Source organism: Notolabrus celidotus, chromosome 10 (assembly GCF_009762535.1).
Source record: "Notolabrus celidotus isolate fNotCel1 chromosome 10, fNotCel1.pri, whole genome shotgun sequence".
Classification (NCBI taxonomy): Eukaryota; Metazoa; Chordata; class Actinopteri; order Labriformes; family Labridae; genus Notolabrus; species Notolabrus celidotus.
In genome coordinates, this window is record NC_048281.1 from 29,960,117 (window position 1) to 29,981,171 (window position 21,055).

The following is a 21,055-nucleotide window of genomic DNA, read 5'->3' on the forward strand; positions in this document are numbered from 1 at the left end:
TCTGCAGACGTGGGGAGTAAAACCGACCTTTGTGTTTATTAAGACAGCCTACAACTAGCATGCCTCCCTCCTAAGCTCCTTGTTACCACACATGTGTGCAGGTAATGAAAAACGGAGGAGGGGTTGAGTTGTATTTTATACAGTCTATGGGCTGAACAAGCTCCGAGCTCTGACTCCGTGACAGACCGGATATTGTTGTTACGTAACAAAAACACGGAAGTCTGAAACGGCTCGTTTCATACACATTTACAGAAAGGTGGAGAAATCAAAACAGGGACAGAATGGATTTTTTTCATTCTCGGGGGGTTTGTAGACAGGGACACATATTTCAGGTAGAGAACCATTAAAAAGTCAATTTTGCATGATATGTCACCTTTAAGAAGAGATTAAACTGTCATTATTAGCCTTAAGTCAGAACTCACAGTTTCAGAATGAAGTGGTGTGACAATAGGCCAATAAATCATTATTTAAGAGGCTTTTCAAAGATAAATAAATAAAATTAATATATTAAAATAAGGAAATAAATAAATAAAAATGGATAAGTAAATAAAACTATCAAAAGGACAATAAAAGAGGTTTTCAGATTGAGAGGACGACATCACATTGGGAAAATTAGAAAAAGTGAAAAGGATAAATTTGAAACAATAAAATAATAAATGAAAAAAAAATTAAAACAATAAATAATCAAATGAAATGTAAAACAATTAATTTGTCGGATAAAAACTGAAACTAATAATAAAATAGAAGTGAAAGCAGTTAGAAGGATGAAGTCACATAAAAGCAAGTCTGTAAAAATGGGTTTTAAGAAGAGATTAAACTGTCAGTATTAGCTTTAAGTCAGAACTCACAGTTTCTATCTGCTGTTCTTCATAAATATATTAATATATGTTTTAAAAATTTTTTTAAATGCATTGTTTTTCCACCCATAATTGTCATAGATTAACCCAAGGGTGGCTAATAGCTTCTTCTGGCGTCATCTAAATGCTGCAAAAAGCATAAATATTACACTCCAGCTCCCATTTAGTGCTTTCAATATAAGTATGTTGAAAAAAATGCATTGCTAGTTTCCATAAAATATTTTTTCTTATGTATTGTAATAAATTCAGACTCTTCTAATGTGCTCAATGCGTATGCTCATATTGCAATAACGCTGGGATTGTTGTGCAGGCCTGATTTGCATTGGTCCCAGTTTACTCGCTCTGCAGATATGAAAGGCTGATTACAAAAGGCTTTAATTATGCACTCTGATATCACACATTCAGATGTGTTAGTTGTTTGTAGAATATACAGAGGTGGAGAGAGAGAGAGAGTACATTTTTATTGTTTACTTTGCAGCTCTTGAAATAGGTCAGATGTATCATGGTTCTGGACGGTCTGAAGGAGAGCATTGTCCATGCCTCCTGTGAGAGGATGCTGAATTTAAAAAGCTTTGTTTGAAATCACCCTGAGTTGAAGTTCTTCTAATGTTGCTTTTTTAAGATTAGTTCCACATTGTGACAGAAAGAAGCTCTAATTAACGCAGTTTGCATTAACTATAGGTCATGTTTACTTTGGCAACACATCATGTGGAAGTGTTTGCTCATTAGGACAAACCCAAAGAGAGCAATCATCTGTCTCTGCGGTTCTCACAGCTGCATGGAGCCTTCCAGTCACTTTAAACTCACTGTTTTGTTTTTATGCCTCATTTACTTTGTAATTCAGCAGCCGGCAAATGTTTCCCCTGTCCTGATAAAACCACTGAACACCACCTGAGAGGCAGAGTCAGAGGCTGCTGAAGAAATTTCAGCAGCTGGAGAGATATTTGTTTTACTCAGGTGTTTCCGGATCTCAGAAGAGAGTTTCTTTATTTTACCCTTGTCCCCCAAGTGATGAGAAAATCCAAATCAATCCAAAACTGAACAATATATTATATCTGGGTCTGATTGAAAAGGTCTGACAGTCTAACTCTTTTACTAGAAGGACTGACTGAAAGAGATTATGGTGTGATTTCAGCTGGTTCCACTGCCCTCTAGTGGTTAAACAATGCAACTGCAGCCTGAAAGAAGTTGACAGCCACACTGAAAAGATTACAGGATGATCCAGTGTCAACTCAGCCATATTTCAGGTCTTAAAACTAGGGATGTAAGGATACACTCAACCCACAATTCGGTTCGAATCCCAATTTTTAGTTCACGATACGATTTAATCACGATTCTCTAACGTTTTTCAAGAAAACTGGATTGAACTCAAAATTTTAATAACTATTATTTTATTTCAACTCTCAGATATGGACAGTTGCAATATATATTTTTTCTCTTATATTTCTTTGTAAACAAATTAATCCTCTTTCATGAGGGATCCAACTCATCCTGGACTTGCACTTTCTGAGCTGCTACCCTCTGGCAGACGTTTTAGGACATTAAAAGTAAAACAAACAGACTAAAAAACAGTTTTTATGCAAGAGCCATTACTGCTCTCAACACTGTTATTGGCATTTTTGAATAGTGACTTTGTGCAATATAGTCAAGTGCAACACACAAGTGCAATAATAACATAAACTGGGCAATAATAAGACTGGGGGAAAAAAAATTAACTCTCAAATGGGAACTTTGCTGCTCTGTGATTTGATTTGTATGTTGTGTGTGTATGACAGAGTTTTTATTCCTGTATTTATTACTTTTTACACCTTGATTGTTTTTGTCTCTTTTAAATGGCACTTAATGAGGACTGCACCTTTTAATTTCGTTGTAATTGTTGCAATGAGAATAAAGGCATTCTGTTCTATTCTATTTTTAAGGTGTGCTGTAACTCAAATAAAACCACTGCACACTTTTTTTCAGCACCTTGCAAAAAAACTCAAAATGACCAAACAAAAATACCTTGTTGGAAATTTTCAGAACAATTATAAAGAAATGGATAGTGAATGACTCCCAAATGAAAGTATTAAATATTAAAACAAAAAAGCTAAAGTCTAATGACGTTTTGTCATTTCTCAAATTGGAGAAGATAAGTCTAACAGTAAAAGGCAGTTTTAACAATTTTTAAAATGTAATTATTTTCACTCATTGCCAGTCTTTCCTCTAACATAGACCCTCACCTCTCTCTCTCTCTTATCATTATTATTATTTTTTTAATTTCTATTTTATATTATTTATTATTATTTTCATTTAATTTTTTTGAAATTTAATTTAGTTTTTGTTTGTTTATTGCATCAGTACCATTGCCATTTACCTATTTGGTAACTACTCTATTCAGAACAATGCATCTAATTTTTTTACAGAGGGAAATTGATTTATTATAATTTTCTTTGAATGCAGAGACAATCTTCATTGTTTTGTTTTTTTTAGAAATAAATAGATAAATAAATAAAAAACAAGAACAAAAAAAAACAAATAAGGAAAATCTCTTTAAATAAACAAAAGTGCAGCTTATGCTCCTGGTTTGGAATAGACAATTTATTCTTCAGGAATATCAGGGAGAGCCCAAATGCATCCGTACCTCAGACTTGAAACACAAAAGTAAATCCTGAACTGCTCGGTCTTCACCTGCTGCCGTCATTTCTGTTATGCTCAACTCAGCATGTGACAAGAGAGCAGCACAAGAGACTTCATGATGTTGAACAAGTGGAGTGAAAAGCAGATAGCGCCTTCTACTGTTTAAAAATAATATCGCAACACAAATTTAGTTGTATCGATTTTTGACCGTCTTGTGATATATCCTAACATCCCTACCCTTGTCTGTCTTGTGTGTTTTCAGGTCGTTCCTACAGCGTGTTCTCCCAGCGTATGTTGAATCAGTGTCTGGAGTCTTTGGTCCAGAAAATCCAGAGCGGAGTGGTGATCAACTTTGAGAAAACCGGTCCTGACCCCCCTCCTCTGGAAGGTGAGACCTCTATGTTTGTGCTAATGAAATGTTCTCTTCATTCTGTTCCTCAAAGACCTTTCTTTGAAAACTGCTGCTCTGCATCTGTCTGATTAGTGGAGATTCTCTTTGCTCTCTCCCACTCACTGTTCTTTTTAAATCCTCTTTCAGCTTTCCTTGTTCATAAGCAGCTGGTGGATGTCGCTGTATAAACCCCCACCTTCTTATTTAAACTGCCCACACGTTGCTACGGTTTAAAATCCTGTTGTTGTTTTTCATACCTCAAAAAGTCCCCCTTGTTGTCTGTAATCACAGTAAAAACAAGCTCCGCCTCTGCTGTGTTTGTCTGCAGACGCTCCACCCGAGACGCTGAAGTCCAGTCTGCAGCCGTGGCATTGCTGTCACAAGCTGATCTACGTACGACCCAATCCTAAAACAGGGGTCCCCATCGGTCACTGGCCGATCCCTGAGGCCTTCTGGCCGGACCAGAACTCCCCCACGCTGGTAAGAAGCGCTCCATTCACAAGAGATCACTGATATGTTTGACAACACAAGAGCCTGAAATAGATTTAGTGCTCTCTCATCCTGGACGTTTTCACAAGTCATCCAGGAAGTCTGTGTGCAGCTTTACAGAACAAAGAGAAAAATACAGTGACATATATCAAAGTGTGCAGGTCAGAAATAATAATAATAATAACTTTATTTATATAGCACCTTGAAAAACAAATGTTTACCTTTACCTAAGTAAACCTTTTGAGAGATAGGGAGGCGGAATTTTAACAATGCAAAACAGAATACAATGTAAGGTTACAAAGAATACACATAAATTAAACAGAATGAAGTGGTGTGACAATAGACCAATAAATCATTGTTGGTTTTTAAAAGATAAATAAATTAATAAATTAAAAATAAATAAATAAAAATGGATAAGTAAATAAAAGCATTAAAAGGACAATAAAGGAGGTTTTCAGAAAAAGGAGACGACATCACATCTGGAAAATTAGAAAAAGTGAAAAGGATAAATTAGGAACATTAAAATAATAAATGAAAAAAATAAATTAAAACAATAAATAATCAAATCAAATTTAAAACAATTAATTTGTTGGATAAAAACTAAAAACAATAAAATAGAAGTAAAAGCGGTTAGAAGGATGAAGTCACATAAAAGCAAGTCTGAAAAAAGTTATATTGTTGGGCTTTTTGCCTTCATTTGTTAGGACAGCTGAAGAGAGCCAGGAAATGTGGGGAGTAGAGAGCGGGGGAAGACATGCAGGAAATGGTCGCGGCCGGGAATTGAACTGGCAACCCCTGCAACGAGGACTGTAGCCTCTGTATGTGGGGCGCTTTAGACCGCTAGGCCACCAGCACCCCTGTAAAAATGGGTTTTAAGAAGAGATTTCAAAGAAGTCACTGACTCCGTGAGCCTCATCTCTTCAGGGAGGTCGTTCCAAAGTCGAGGGGCTCTGATGGAGAAAGCACGGGTCCCCTTTGGATTTGAGCCTCCACTTTGGAGCGGCCAAAAGTGCCCCACCTGAGGATCTAAGGCCGCGAGATATCTCATAATTTGTTAGCATTACTGCAATGTAGTTTGGGGTGAGACCCAGACGAGCTTTAAAAGTGGTTCGTAAAATCTTAAAATCTATTCTAAAACCAGTGGAGAGAACCAAGGACAGGAGTGATGTTATGTCGTCTGTTAGAACCTCTTAAAAGGCTAGCTGCTGCGATCTGGGCCAACAGACACTTGCAAGACTCAACAAAGAGTCTGCAAGACTAATTTGTAAAGTAGATTGTTGCATTTATTATTTAGGTTGAGAATAATCTTGCTAAATGTCAGAGCAACAACAGATTAACAAAGATTATATTTATTTCAGCTTCAGGCATGTCTCCCCGCAAGGAAGTCCATTCACTAAAGTGATAGACTGAGGAAACAGAGAAAGTCACAGGCGTGAAATGTACGATTGAAAGTGAGCTTAAAAAGGTCAGAAGGTTCCCACAACACTGTACGAGCAAAAAGGGAAGTAGTGAGGTGATAAAACATGACCTACATGGGCAACACGTACAGATGTCAGCGAGAAAGGACTTCATGTTCCTTTTCTAAGACATTTTCAATTTCTGTCTGAATATAGAAAGTTTCCATTTCTGTCATTTCACGTTATATTCACAGAGACTGTAGAAGCTAAGTGAGGCATTCAGGCACAACTTCAGCTACCACTGAAGTGCATGGAGAAGGAAAGGAAGTGTAAAAGGGTCAAGGCTGTGGCAGCACTTGTAGTGTAAAGAACTAATGTTTTCTTAGAGCAGAGAGTTTCAGCTTGTGGCTTTCATCAGGAGAAAATAAAACATTCAACAAATGACATTTAAAGGTGACATATCATGCAAAATTGACTTTTTAATGTTTCTCTACCTGAAATATGTGTCCCTGGCATGTCTACAAACCCCCCGAGAATGAAAAAAATCCATTCTGCCCCTGTTCTGATTTCTCCACCTTTCTGTAAATGTGTGTGAAACGAGCCGTTTCAGACTTCCGTGTTTTTGTTACGTAACAACAATATCCGGTCTGTCACGGAGTCAGAGCTCGGAGCTTGTTCAGCCCATAGACTGTATAAAATAATACTGAATCCCCCCTCCGTTTTTCATTACCTGCACAAATGTGTGCTAACAAGGAGCTTAGGAGGGAGGCATGCTAGTTGTAGGCTGTCTTAATAAACACAAAGGTCGGTTTTACTCCCCACGTCTGCAGATTTGAAGATCTAGTGGATGATTTTTATTTGTCATGGATAAGTGCTAGCGCTAATTAGCATAGCCACATAGCTACATGTTCATAGCTGTGTACCAAAACACACGTCGACATACTGACAAATAAAACAACAAGAAACACTAAATCTGGGACCAATCCTTCAGAAAGGTCCTGCTACAGGCGCCTCTCCGTCAGGATCAGATTCTGGATCAGATTCAGAGGGTTGAAGTAACGTGATCTCTGAGCAGCCGTGTATATTCAGCCAACATGTAAACATTAGATCAACGTGCTGGAGAGCCGAGGCACATCCACTTCCGAAGGGGGCGTGGTCAGAGGGAAAACAGAGTGTTCTGAGGAGGACTGAAGAAGAGGGATTTTCAGGCATGCCAAAATCTGATTTCAAAGTGTTTTTTTGAGCATAAACTTTAAAGACATGTTTTGGGGACCTCTTAGACCAATATATATTGATGAAAAAAGCATGATATGTCACCTTTAAAGTAGGATCGTCTGAATCCACATACCCGTCAGCCAACAGGGCTACTACAAAGGAGGGTTGGGCATGTGGTTTCAGGCTGATTATTGTCCCAGGTTGAGTGTCCAGTGAAGGACACAGGTGATGTTAAATCTATATACATGTTACTTAAACTGTGCAGAGGAGGGCTTCAATAATGTCCCTGATGATGTATCAAGCAGGCATGTTTATGAAGCCCCTCGTCTGCACAATTCAAATTCAAAATGTATAATCGTGTCACAAAGATTACAAAGACATGTTTTTTAAAAACTTATTTTCAAATGAACTTTTGAACTTTTACTAGAACTTTGGTTTAAACACAGTTTTAGATCTTGAATCCTGACACAAGGAGTGATCAAATGAACCAGACATGTATTCAAGTTCTCAAGAATTATCCTATAATTTTAAAAGAGTGCAAGTCTCATTCTTGAAATAAAATGTGCTTTTATCCAGGAAAATCTTCCCTTTGTTTTCTTGAGATGATTTCAGATCTTGACCCGCTGCCACAAGAAAAGAAGCTTTGTGCAAATTGCCTTAATGGAATGATGAACTTGTGACCTTGCGATAACAGCATTTAAAAATGAGACACAAGCACAGCCGGTCTTTGCTTCAAATAAAAATCAGCTGAATCAGTTTAGTAGAGGCTGAATAACGTCAGAGTCAATGCACAGAATCAGAGAAGGTGTCAAGACCTTTATTCAGAGGTCAAATAGAAACAGCTCTTTTTTAAAGTATAAGTTTTATAATAACATGATTTTAATATTTCAGAATATACTTGTGTTGTTGTAACATTGACTTTAACACTGATTACATCTCCCTCTGTGTCTCCTCCAGCCCCCTCGTTCTGCCCACCCCCACGTTCGCTTCTCCTGTCTGGACTCTGAGCCCATGGTGATTGACAAAGTTCCCTTCGACAAGTACGAGCTGGAGCCCTCGCCTCTCACTCAGTACATCCTGGAGAGGAAGTCCCCACACACCTGCTGGCAGGTACACCACCTCCAAATAACACAACACGAAACACCAGATACTCTTTTTATTAAGGCTTCAACATCAAGGCTGAGACCAGAGATGGTTTAGTCTTTGCAGCTGGTGGTTTGATGATAGTTTATGTCACAAGTGATGAGACAGTGATGTTATAAATGCAGCATTCGATGTTCCACCAGGTCTCCTCCAGTGTTTGTAGAATCAAATAATGGAGGAGGAAGTGATTCCTGGATTTAAACTAGGTGTACGTTTGAGGTGCTCCAAGAAAAATTCCAAGGCGCTCTCTTTTGAACATTTAAATATACCGGTTAAAATACCTTTGTTTGCATGGCTTTGTCATGTTGACATTACAAAATGTACTTCTAACTGTTTCAGCATCAAGCTTTTATCAGGAAGTAGTTTTGACTTCCTGATGAGGGCTTGATGCCGTAACACGTTTCATCAGAATCAGAATCAGAATCAGCTTTATTGGCCAAGTATGCTTGAACACACAAGGAATTTGACTTTAGTAAACTGTGCTCTCTTTGTACAAGGCATAAGAATAAGAATAAGAATAAGACCTACAATAAAAAATAAAATAAAAATATAGTAACAATAACATCAGCTATAAATACATAAGAACAACAAATAGGCTTGACTAATATGTACAGGCTAAAATAATATGATAAAGTGCAGTGGTGAGTAGCAGAGGTAGTTTTAACATTATAAAAATAGTAGTTAAATAATACAAAAAATTGAAATATGGAATTCAGCTTGGAGAATTGTTGCATTGTGTATTTACATGTATATTTACAGAGAGTATTTATCTGACAGGTATGACACTGTTATGGTTTAGTGTTCATCAGAGTGACAGCCTGGGGGAAGAAACTGTTCTTATGGCGGGTTGTTTTGGCGCACAGTGATCTGTAGCGCCTGCCAGAGGGGAGGAGTTTGAAGAATTTGTGTCCAGGGTGTGAGGGGTCAGCGGTGATGCTACCTGCCAGTTTCCTGGCCCGGGACCGATACAAGTCCTGGATGGGGGGCAGGTCGACACCGATGATTTTTTCTGCAGTCTTTATAGTCCGTTGCAGTCTGTGTTTGTCTAGTTTGGTTGCAGATCCAAACCAGACAGTGATGGAGGTACACAGAACAGACTGGATGATGGAGGTGTAGAACATGATCAGCAGCTCCTGGGGCAGGTTGAACTTCCTGAGCTGACGCAGGAAGTACATCCTCTGCTGGGCCTTTTTTTCTGATTGTGTCTATGTGGGAGGTCTACCTCAGGTCCCGGGAAATAGTGGATCCCAGGAACCTGAAAGAGTCCACAGTAGACACAGTTCTGTTCAGGATGGTGAGGGGGGGGGGCTTCTCCTGAAGTCCACTGTCATCTCTACCGTTTTGAGCGGGTTCATACCTTAAGTGAAATTATTTGAATACGCATCTCAAATGTGTCAGTAATTCAGAGTCTGTTTTGTGCTAATCACTGAATGCCAAATATGAACAAGTAAAGCTGGTGTAAGTGTGCTGAAATAAAACGCTGCATTCATGTGACGTCAGAATAATTGTAAAATGAATTACCTGGTCATCACTGTTGTTTGCTGTCCCTCCAAAATGAACTATAATTGCAAGATGCAAAATATTTTTAACTTTAAAACAAGTCAAGCAGAGGCATAATTTAGTGTTTTTTTTAGAAATTAACAATTCATTCTAACCCAAACAACATTAGAATTATAAACACTGGCAAAAGAAAAGTATAAACTGTAACAGAAAACAGTCTTATAAAAAGCACAGTTGGACTTCAGCTAATCAATGAAATAACTGATGATGTCTTATAATTTCAAGATACATCATCAGTTATTTGATTGATTAGCTTAGATCCAGCTGTGCTTATTGTTGCACTTGTGTGTTTTGATTCTTAAGACAGCTGGAGTCCTTCTGTATAAGCCTTGTGGCTTCTTGACCTCTCCTGACCAAGCGTGCCGGATACGGCCCTGGTGGTGAGGCTTTCAGCAGTGTGACTGCCCCCTGGTGGCTGGCTGCAGTATAGGTCAAAAAATCCGTCTCCCCCATTCATTTGAATGGGGGAGCAGTCAAACTTTAAAAAATAAATACACGTTGTACGAATGTTTCTCACATCCGTATGCTGTGGTGATATGTAGTTAGTATTTGACTGTTTTGTGTTCAAGGCCTCTTTTTCCTGAAAAGTTTCTTTTTCTTTAGTTATTAGAGTTTAAAAAACGGGGTTTTACTTCCTGTTTCCTTTGATTCACAGCCGCCGTAGAACGAAACTTCAAAGGACACACAGCGTCTTGTGACGTCACGCTGTAGGGCGGAGCTTATTACAAAGGCTTCACAGGCTCTGGCTGCACAATGGCGGCGCCCAGGAGAGGGATTTTTTGGCTTCAGAACTGTACAACGGGAAGAGGCGGAGCAACGCTGTCCATTTTTATTTACAGTCTATGGTCCTGACACACCATTCTTATTTTTTTTTATTATCAGATCTTATGCAATTTTATATGTGTGAAAATAAATACAATAAACAAACAAACAAATAAATAATAAAATTAAATAAAATTAAATAAAAAATTTTAAAAAAGTGCTGAGGGAAAAAAACATTTCCACAGTTGTGAAAAGTGACCATCTAAGGAGTTATACTAAATGAATGCATGTTAACATCCAGGGTTTGTTTTTAGAGTGCATAATAAAATGCTAGATCAAGGTACATTACCAGTCAAAAGTTTGGACACACCTTCTCATTCAATGTTTTTTATTTATTCCTTATTTTATTTATAGACATCTAAACTATGAAATAATCTGGTTTTGCCATAATCTGGATTACAACAGTAGTCAAATAGGGCTATCCATTGTGTGCTAACCCTACCTCTGAACAACACAACTGATGGTCTCAAACACATTAAGAAGGCAAGTCATTCTACAAATGAACTCTTGACAAGGCTCATGTTAATTAGAAACCATTCCAGGAGACCACTTCATGAAGCAGACTGAGAGAATACCAAGAGTGTGCAAAGCTGTCATGAAGGAAAAAAGGGGGCTACTTTACAGAATCTAAAATATAAAACATATTCTGCTTTGTTTAACACTTTTTTGTTCATTCAATAATTCCATATATGTTCTTTCATAGTTTTGATGTCTTCAGTATTAATCTACAGTGTTTACAATAATTAAAATAAATAAAAACCCTTGAATGAGAAGGTGTTTCCAGATATAGACTGGTAGTGTATGCTCACACATAATACTTACAGAATAGCTGCTCAAAGGACCGCTGAGCTCCTGAACATCTGAGGCTGAGAAATGTAGTTGTTTTGATTTAGACATCTTAGTCCTTGCTCTGCTTCTCCCCTTCAGACTTCACTTTACATTTGAAGAACCTTTTATCAAGCGATGAAAATAAACCCTTCCGTCTGATGAGTTTGTTTTTTACTTTACATCCTGAAGAGGCTGCTCACTTATCTTTAAACTCTGAGACACACTTTTGTCAGCCCTTTAATGCAGGAGGTTAAAAACATAAATGGAAACACAGTCTTCATGTTGCAGTGAGGAATACACAGTCACCACAGGCTGTGTCCCATTTAGCCAAATTGAAAGTCTGACAGAGATTAGTTGAGGTGAAACGTTTCCCAGAGGGAGTGTTGAAAGTGCACTCCACTTTTAGAGGAATAGTTCTTCCTGCTCAGCACGATGCATACGGGAAGAACAGACAGTGGAGATCCTGTTTACAGTCACATACCAATGAACTGGTATCAGACTGAACACACACACTTCACCAAAACCCCTTCCCCTGCAGGTTGTGTGTTTTAAACAAGTGTTGGAAGATGTTCATGAGTCTGTCTCTGTGTTTCAGGTGTTTGTTTCTAACAGTGCCAAGTACAGCGACCTGGGCCAACCCTTCGGCTACCTGAAGGCCAGCACGGCGCTGAACTGTGTCAACCTGTTCGTGATGCCCTACAACTATCCCGTTCTTCTGCCACTTCTGGGTACGATCATGTGTCCTGATCTTGTTCTACAGATTTGGGGTTGCTTCATCTCTCTCTGTCACTCTATCCCTCTCTCTAACACGGTCTCAGCAGATGTGTGTCTAACATGAATCTGGTCCTGCTGGAGGTTTCTGCCTGTTAAAGGAAGTTTGTCCTTGCCACTGTAACTTGCTGAATGCTGCAAAGTGCTCTGCTCATGGTGGATTAAGATGAGTCCTGTCTGTAAGATGGGACTGGATCTTATCCTGTCTTGATGTTGGATCTTTGTTAATAATATAACAGAGAGCACGGTCTCGACCTGAATGGAATAAATCCCTGAAAAGTCTAAAACGCATCTCTTGCATTAAAAAAACAGAAATTCGGGGCGCTGGTGGCCTAGCGGTCTAAGCGCCCCACATACAGAGGCTACAGTCCTCGTCGCAGGGGTTGCTGGTTCACTTCCCGGACAGTCGACCATCTCCTGCATGTCTTCCCCCGCTCTCCACTCCCTACATTTCCTGTCTCTCTTCAGCTGTCCTATAAAATGAAGGCAAAAAGGCCAAAAATATAACTTAAAAAAAAACAAAAAAAAACAGAAATCTTTTCACAGTTTTGTTTTTGCACATGATGCAGATAGATGTCTCTGTATATGAATGTATTTCCTTTCTTTTTGCTCTCTGCAGATGACTTGATCAAAGTGCACAAGTTCAAGCCAACCTTGAAATGGCGGCAGTCCTTCGAGAACTACCTGAAGACCATGCCTCCGTATTACATCGGGGTCAGTTCCTGCAGCGTCGCTCTGCAGCTCTTCTTATTATAATCTAACTGACACATGAAGGAGAACATCCTGACCTCGTCTCATCACCTTGTTTTTTTTCCACAGTCCCTGAGGAAGGCCCTGAGGATCATGGGTGCACCGAACCTGCTGGCAGAAAACATGGAGTACGGTCTGAGCTACAGCGTGGTCTCCTATCTGAAGAAACTCAGCCAACAGGTTAGTGAAGCTGTGTTTGCTGCTCATATTTTTTCTTCTGCCTCTAGTGACAGACTGAATATTAGTCATGATATCATCCTAACATTTGTAATTCTTCTAATATCTCCAGTCCAAAATCGAGTATGACCGCCTGATCGCCTCAATTGGTAAGAAGCTTCCTCCAGAGGCGGGCATGAAGGTGCGATGGCGAGGAGGAGGAATCTCTCTGGCCCAGCGGAGAGACTTCATCCAGCAGCTGCAGAGTCTCTCCGGAGACGCTCCCTCTCTGCCCATGGAGCTCAACCCCAAAGAGTTTCAGGGCTTCCAGCTGGCACTGCTCAACAAGGTACGTCTGAATGTATATATCGTTTTATATCTTCCCTCAACAACAAATAAACTACTGAGGACGTGTGACGATCAGGGTTTTCATGCTCAGGATTTCCTTCCTCCTTGTTTTACCATCTTTCCCCCTGAAGAGTTTATTAAGATGATTTATGTCCTTATTTAAAATATATATATTCGCTCTGTTACGACCACAGTGCAGCAGTAATTCAAAAGAAAATGACTATCTTTCTCACCCTGAAGGTCTTTAAAATCTCATCTCTTGCTTCACAACCCTCCTTCTCTTTGATCCTCTTCAGAGCCTGAAGCCGCAGAGCTTCAGGAATCCTTACGACATCCCCCGCAGCCACCTGCTGGACCAGCTCAGCAGGATGAGGAGGAACCTGCTCAACACCACCGTCTGCTCCCTCAGAGGGCAGGACTCAGGTCAGTCACGGTGCAGGATTGTTTCCAAAACGTGTTGTTTTTTAGTCGTACTTGTGCTTTCTTGTTCCTGTTACTACACCCAGAGAAGAACTGGATCTGTACCTGATGGTATCAAGTCAGTTTTTGAGAGCCAAAATATTAAAATTCTCCCCTCATATTTGGTGCATTTTCTCTGTCTCTAATCCAGACCAGCTCCACAGCGTGCCAATAGCCCAGATGGGCAACTACCAAGACTTCCTCAAAGCTGCTCCTCAGCCTCTTCGAGACGCAGATCCTGAACAGCCTAAACGTCTCCACACATTTGGCAACCCCTTCAAACTTGACAAGAAGGTACTGACTCACACCAAGACGAACGCCAAAAGAACCCTGAGAAAAGATTAGATTAATAAACCTGTAATTTCACCATCTCTCTCTCTCTCTCTCCTCTCTCTTCTCTCAGGGGATGATGATCGACGAGGCGGATGAGTTTGTGACCGGCCCTCAGAACAAGGGGAAGAGACCAGGAGACAGCAACAACATGACGGGCGGAGGGCCAAAGAGACGACGCTGTATGTCCCCTCTGCTGCGTCTGGGCAGAGCCTACACCCCTCCTGTTACACCACCTGCCAGCCCTCGATCAGGTGAGAACTAGGGATGCAAATTTCAAGTAATTCGATTGATCTTTGGAAATGTTACGATCAATTATCAATTATTCATTTTTTTTTTAAATGTAAACGTTTCCCATGTCAAAAACAATGCCAAATGTGTTTTTTCCCATGAATCAAAATTTTCCTTCACGACACAATGTATATAACTGACAGTATTGAATAGCTAAGGATCATATTGAGGTGTTCAAAATGTTAAACACGCTGAATATCAAAATGTGGAGTAGGTTCATAATCTCTGTGGAAATACAGTCATAAAAGTGAAGGCTCAGACTTCAACAAGGGAACTGAACAGAAACATATTTTAGACCTTAGACAACTGGACTTTTAGACTGTCCAGTTTTCTGTCTATTCTTTCTTATTGAGAAAAATAAGCATATGAACGCGGTCGGGAGCGCAACTGGGTCATAATCAGTCCGAAGAAAAAAAGCGCTCATGGAGACCTGTCACTCAGCCCAGCCCCCAGCTGAGCGTCTCCGCTGTGCGCAACACCTTTAGTCAGCTGATTCACGTCCAAACATGCTTTAAACTTAAAACACCTCCCTGATAGCTGAACCAAATATGAGACCACATGATATTTGTTCCACTTGATAGAAAATCAAAACAAAAAAATGTGTTCCAGTAAGTTCTTAACAATCAACTAATCAATACTCGATTCATTGTTGACGTTCCTAGTGAGAACATATTAGGATACATGAATTCAATTTTGGTCAGTTTTCACATCATTTACAGACAGATCAGGAACTCTTTGGTGGGGCCCTTTAGGGTTAGAACAATCACATCATAAGTCCACTTTTGTCACAGGAAGGTAGTTTCCTCCTAAAGGTCTCCTTTAAAGGTGACATATCATGCAAAATGGACTTTTTAATGGTTCTCTACCTGAAATATGTGTCCCTGGCATGTCTACAAACCCCCCGAGAATGAAAAAAATCCATTCTGCCCCTGTTCTGATTTCTCCACCTTTCTATAAATGTGTGTGAAACGAGCCGTTTCAGACTTCCGTGTTTTTGTTACGTAACAACAATATCCGGTCTGTCACGGAGTCAGAGCTCGGAGCTTGTTCAGCCCATAGACTGTATAAAATAATACTGAATCCCTCCTCCGTTTTTCATTACCTGCACAAATGTGTGCTAACAAGGAGCTTAGGAGGGAGGCATGCTAGTTGTAGGCTGTCTTAATAAACACAAAGGTCGGTTTTACTCCCCACGTCTGCAGATTTGAAGATCTAGTGGAGGATTTTTATTTATCATGGATAAGTGCTAGCGCTAGTTAGCATAGCCACATAGCTACATGTCGTAGCTGTAGCTGTGTACCAAGACACACGTCGACATACTGACAAATAAAACAACAAGAAACACAAAATCTGTGACCAATCCTTCATAAAAGGTCCCGCTGCCTTTCTGGCAGAGGTCGGTTTTACTCCCCACGTCTGCAGATTTGAAGATCTAGTGGATGATTTTTATTCATCATGGATAAGTGCTAGCACTAGTTAGCATAGCCGCATAGCTACATGTTCGTAGCTGTGTACCAAGACACACGTCGACATACTGATAAATAAAACAACAAGAAACACTAAATCTGTGACCAATCCTTCAGAAAGGTCCTGCTACAGGCGCCTCTCCGTCAGGATTAGATTCTGGATCAGATTCAGAGGGTTGAAGTAACGTGATCTCTGAGCAGCCGTGTATATTCAGCCAACATGTAAACATTAGATCAACGTGCTGGAGAGCCGAGGCACATCCACTTCCTGAGGGGGCGTGGTCAGAGAGAAAACAGAGTGTTCTGAGGTGGACTGAGAGAAGAGGGTTTTTCAGGCATGCCAAAATCTGATTTCAAAGTGGTTTTTTTGAGCATAAACTTTAAAGACAGGTTTTGGGGACCTCTTAGACCAATATATATTGATGAAAAGAGACTCAGAGAGAAGATCAGCCTCAGCATAAAATCTCTACTACTCAAATCCATCATCTGAGGTTTGGATCCTCAGGTTTATACCATTTTACCATTTCCTCTTAATTTCTTTACAAAACTGTTCAAAACCCTGATCAGTTTTCAGCACACATTTTTGACGGCTTGTAACTTTCCATAACTTTAAATTTGGGGCAGCTCTGCTGACACAGCTCCTCTGAATCTCTTCACTCTTCACAGGGTTATCAGCTCACACTGCAGCAGATTACTCCATAACATCCTGCTCTGCTCTGTCTCTGATGTTTCTCACCATGAGTACATCAGAGAAGCTAGATTCCTGCATTCATTGGGAAAGAAACTACACTTAGGCTGTTTTTGTATATCCTCCAAATATAGATGATTTTAAATGTGGAAAATGTTCTTTAGCTCAACATCTGGAAGTGTTCAGTCTTAAAATGATGGTTTTATGTTTGCTGAGTGTGTCCTTGAGTCTCTTCCATGTTTTATTTTTATTCTCATGTATTTCTGTAAATCTCTTCACCCGCAGACATAGACATGACCGATGGAGCCCCTGAACCCGACCTGATCATAAACCACCTGGATCAGAACCACTACAGCTCAGACTCAGACTCAGATCACTCCTCGGGGCCTGCAGACCACCAGGAGAACCACACGTCAGAGGACCCCCAGGATCTGCTGCACGTGGATGAGGAGGAGGACGAGGAGGAGGAGGAGAACGGGGGACTGCAGGCGAGCGAGTTGATCCCAGACAGCGAGGGAGGAGCGGAGCTGGTGATGCTAGCGGACCAGCCTCCTCGCTACCTGTCGCCTACTGCTCTGAAGAAGCACATTCACACGGAGACCACAAAGGTCAACAACGAGCTGAGGACGCTCATCACCAAGGAGATCAGGAAACCTGGCAGGCGTATGTAGCCCGAAACAATATCTTAATGTACATCGTAAAGACATGCAGAAGAATATGAAAGGTCATAAGATATCAAAGTGTTATTTATCTGACTTTAAAGTAAACATGGGTCAGAATCTGCTGCTCTATGTTTCTAATGCAGAGTAATAGACATCAAACCAACCAAGATTTAACACTCAGCTTTACTTCAATGTAATAACAGTGACAAATAAACCGTTTTAATGGCATGCTGCTCCAAGGTTCTGCTGTTGTTTTATTCACTCCAGGTTTTCATTTATGCAAAGAAAAAAAGCCTCTCCTCCGTTGAAGTGTTTGTTTTTCCATTTTTCACAGCATTCAATTTATTTTTTGACCTCCTATGAGATATTCTTCCTCTTTAAAGCTGCAGGTTTTATTATTTAGATACTCTTTACTCACAGCCAGAGACATAAAGCCTTCATAATAAGAAATGCTTTGAGGAGAGGTTAACATATTCTACATTTGAAGTTGTTTGCATGTTCCTGTTTTTATAAAGAAAAGGATTCTGGACTTCAGTTTCTCCTAGACACACAGTAAATATCTCTCTGTCTCTGTTTCTGTTCCAGACTACGAGAAGATCTTCCACCTCCTGAAGCAGATTCAGGGCACTTTGGACACCCGACTCATCTTCCTCCAAAATATTATCAAAGAGGCGGCCAGGTACGGAGTTAAACCCTCCTCTGACAACACAGCATCACTTTGTTACCCTGTGAATTGACTCTGTCGTTCAGCTGTCTTTGCTCAGGTCTCACCATCAAAGCTTTTCTTCCACAGAGTAGCTTTTCATCAGAGGGGTGTGTGAACTAAAGTAGCAAAATATCAGCATTTTATACTGATAAAATAAAATATGATATTTTACATAAACAGGGTACATTAAACATTTTCAGGAAATAAAAACTTTTCTTGTAAATCTGAGATCATTATCATCAAATACCAAAAAATTGATTTTTTTCTCTCCAAGAATGCAATACTTTTCTGTAGGAATTCAAATATACTCCTTGCAAGTTTTTAATTTAGTACAGTGTTTAATTTACATAATCACTGATGTTTATAAAAGATTATTGACCCTTAAAAATGTTGTAATCATGAAGTTTTATTTGTTGGTATGCTAGTCTCTCACGCCAGATACAAAACAGAGCAAGACAGACATGGAGTTTTACTGCTCCATTCAACCATTCAAAGTCTAGTAAGGGTGGGACAAAATATCCATATGGCAATATATTGTCGTACTGACCTGTGTGATACAAGTACCAATATGAGGGGCTGAATATCAATATTTTAATTGGATAGATGCAACTCTAGATTTCCCTGTCAATTTGACTCACCACGTCACTACTTAATGACTCAATGCAGTGGTTCCAGGGGAACGCGAACAGCAGTTTAATGACCGAAGAAGAAGTTGACTCGGGCTTAATACCTATGTTAAATTCCAGAAGAAGACAGCAGGATGTCAGACACCGGTGAAAATGAGTTTAATGAGCTCTTAAAACAAAACAAAAAAAGAGAACAAGGGGCGTCATTGGCCTAGTGGTCTAAGCGTGTGCCCCATATGCAGAGACTATAGCCCCTGTTGCAGCGGTCGCAGGTTCGATTCCAGCCACAACCATTTACTGCATGTCCTCCCTCACTCTCTACTCCCCACATTTCCTGTCTCCGTTCAGCCGTCCTATTGATTAAAGGTGAAAAAGCCAAAAATATAACTTAAAAAAAAAAAAGAGAACAAGCTGTTGCAGCTCTTGATAGGAAAGATGGCGGACTTACTCAAGTCTGCATAGAGAGTCTCACTCACCTGCGATGGGTGGACTGAACATGCCACTGAGTCCTACTTGATAGTTGCTGCTCGATTTACTGAATCCAGAGGGGAATGCATTCCTACCAGTGATCTGGTGTCATAAGATCAATCTTTTGAGACTGTCACATAAACTTATTTTTTTTGCGATTGTATTACATAAAACTCTAAGACCCCTGCACCTGCACACACCTGTTGACTGATAGGATTGCTTCATGACTCTTTACTCAAGTTTCTTCTCTTCTCTCTGTCGTTAAGGTTCAAGAAGCGCGTCCTCATCGAACAGCTGGAAAACTTCCTGGAGGAAATCCACACCAGATCACTAAACCTGAACCACGTGGACACCCTCTGAGACCGGCTCATTCCCAAACTAAACTGACTGATAACGAACCCGACATCTCTCCACATCCTTTCAAACCCTCCTCCTCCTCCTGAACCAGGACCCACACGGAAACGAGGCAAGACAGCATCCAGACCTCCAGCGACCAGCTCTTCAGTGGACTCTGCTTTATTTCAACAGTGATGGTGGTCTGGTTGGCTTGCACATGGTATGAACGTTAAAGAGGACAGTGTTGACGTATGGAGGGGAGTGAGGAAGCTGCTACAGGTGACGTGTACGAGGTTTGTGAACTTGTTCTCAGGCATTCCCTGTGATTCTTCTCCTCCTAATTAAACTTTCTCCTTCTAAAGAAGAACTTGTGATTAGTGGAGCGAACAAAGAGAGTGCAGGACTGTTCCTGGATGTTGAGTCATGTTTTGATTGTGATGATAGCAGTATAGGAGAAGGTTCAGGTGTGTTTTCAGCCAACTCAGGGTCAAACAGGATCCAACGGTAATTCTCATGAATCACTTTTCTTCCCTCACCTCTTTTCTTTTCTTTCACTTCTTTCCTCCACGTGGTTCTAAGTTTCAGGCGTTTTGTTCTGTGGGAGGATGACGTTCTGTTGTTCTGTTTAAAATGTACTTTCTACACTCCACTAACTGAAGCACTCCGATGCTGTGCTCTTAAAAAGGTATGACTTAGCTCAAGTATCGAATTGATCAACTTGGGGTTAACCTTCCAGACTGACAGTTAATATAACTGAGTAGTACTTAAAAGATGTTTTAAGATTCGTTCCCCTTTTGGGAAACACGCTCATTCACAGTTTTCTTTTTGCACCTGGAGACGGTAAAGTTAAAGATCTGTTGAAATGTTTTGAATGATGTGATATCATTGGTTACAAATGTTGAAATACAGGGAGAACAAGCTCAGGAACTCACACAAATGCATCTTAATCAGCAATAACATTGGCGCCACTTTTCCCTTCGTCTTTATTCAAATTTTGGCCTGAAAAGCTGAAATGAAACACAAATTCTCACCTGGATAGTTGAAGGACCGAGGTGTCGGATGCCAGCTTGTTGTAATGTGCTGGTCGCTGCCAAATAATGTAACCCCCACCCCCCCTGAAACCCCCCTCCTCCTCCTCCTCCTCCGCCATGAATCCCAAACCAACTCCTTGTCACTTAACCGTGAATGCACTTGTGTACATTTGAGAATATTTATTTAATCTAATTTAAAAGAAGAATACCTTTTTGTTGTGGAAGTGTTTTTTTCTCCCAACAGTCCATATTTTTGTCATCTGACTTGTTCCATTTTCTCAAATCTACACAAATAATCAGAACTGAGGTCGAGAGCTCAAGAGTTGATTTCTGATTCAGGGGGCAGCCCTCTTCTGTTCCCTCCCTCCTCGGACAGGGACCAAAATCTGCCATACTTGTCTTTGTTTGTGAAGAGGCCGCTACCAAAAGAGTATTTTGAATACACTGTAAAGATGTAAATAACCCTAGAGTACTATTTAAAGAGAATGTTCAGTGGAAAATGGCCTTTTTGTAAGTATTTCCATGAATAAAGTTTCTATTTTACACTGTGAAGGGCCATGTAAATAAAGTGTTCTGTAAACATGTGACTCGGATGTGCTTTTTGTTGGTGATTTTTTTTTTAACGACATGCAAGAAGGACCAGAACACC

The 21,055-nt window shown here is 40.2% G+C and overlaps 1 protein-coding gene across 1 annotated transcript in view; it reads left to right on the forward strand.

The window, feature by feature from the left end:
- The window catches only part of ints6 (integrator complex subunit 6), a 38,362-nt gene extending 17,369 nt beyond the window's left edge, over positions 1 to 20,993 (forward strand). The window contains exons 6-18 of the mRNA XM_034693805.1: positions 3,736 to 3,861; positions 4,193 to 4,344; positions 7,923 to 8,075; positions 11,914 to 12,046; positions 12,709 to 12,803; positions 12,909 to 13,019; positions 13,129 to 13,344; positions 13,640 to 13,766; positions 13,954 to 14,096; positions 14,206 to 14,386; positions 16,863 to 17,240; positions 17,825 to 17,918; positions 19,306 to 20,993. Coding sequence (XP_034549696.1) covers positions 3,736 to 3,861; positions 4,193 to 4,344; positions 7,923 to 8,075; positions 11,914 to 12,046; positions 12,709 to 12,803; positions 12,909 to 13,019; positions 13,129 to 13,344; positions 13,640 to 13,766; positions 13,954 to 14,096; positions 14,206 to 14,386; positions 16,863 to 17,240; positions 17,825 to 17,918; positions 19,306 to 19,399 — 2,003 coding nt within the window. The 3' untranslated portion in view covers positions 19,400 to 20,993. The remainder of the gene's footprint in view (positions 1 to 3,735; positions 3,862 to 4,192; positions 4,345 to 7,922; positions 8,076 to 11,913; positions 12,047 to 12,708; positions 12,804 to 12,908; positions 13,020 to 13,128; positions 13,345 to 13,639; positions 13,767 to 13,953; positions 14,097 to 14,205; positions 14,387 to 16,862; positions 17,241 to 17,824; positions 17,919 to 19,305) is intronic.
- The last annotated feature ends 62 nt before the right edge of the window (positions 20,994 to 21,055 follow it).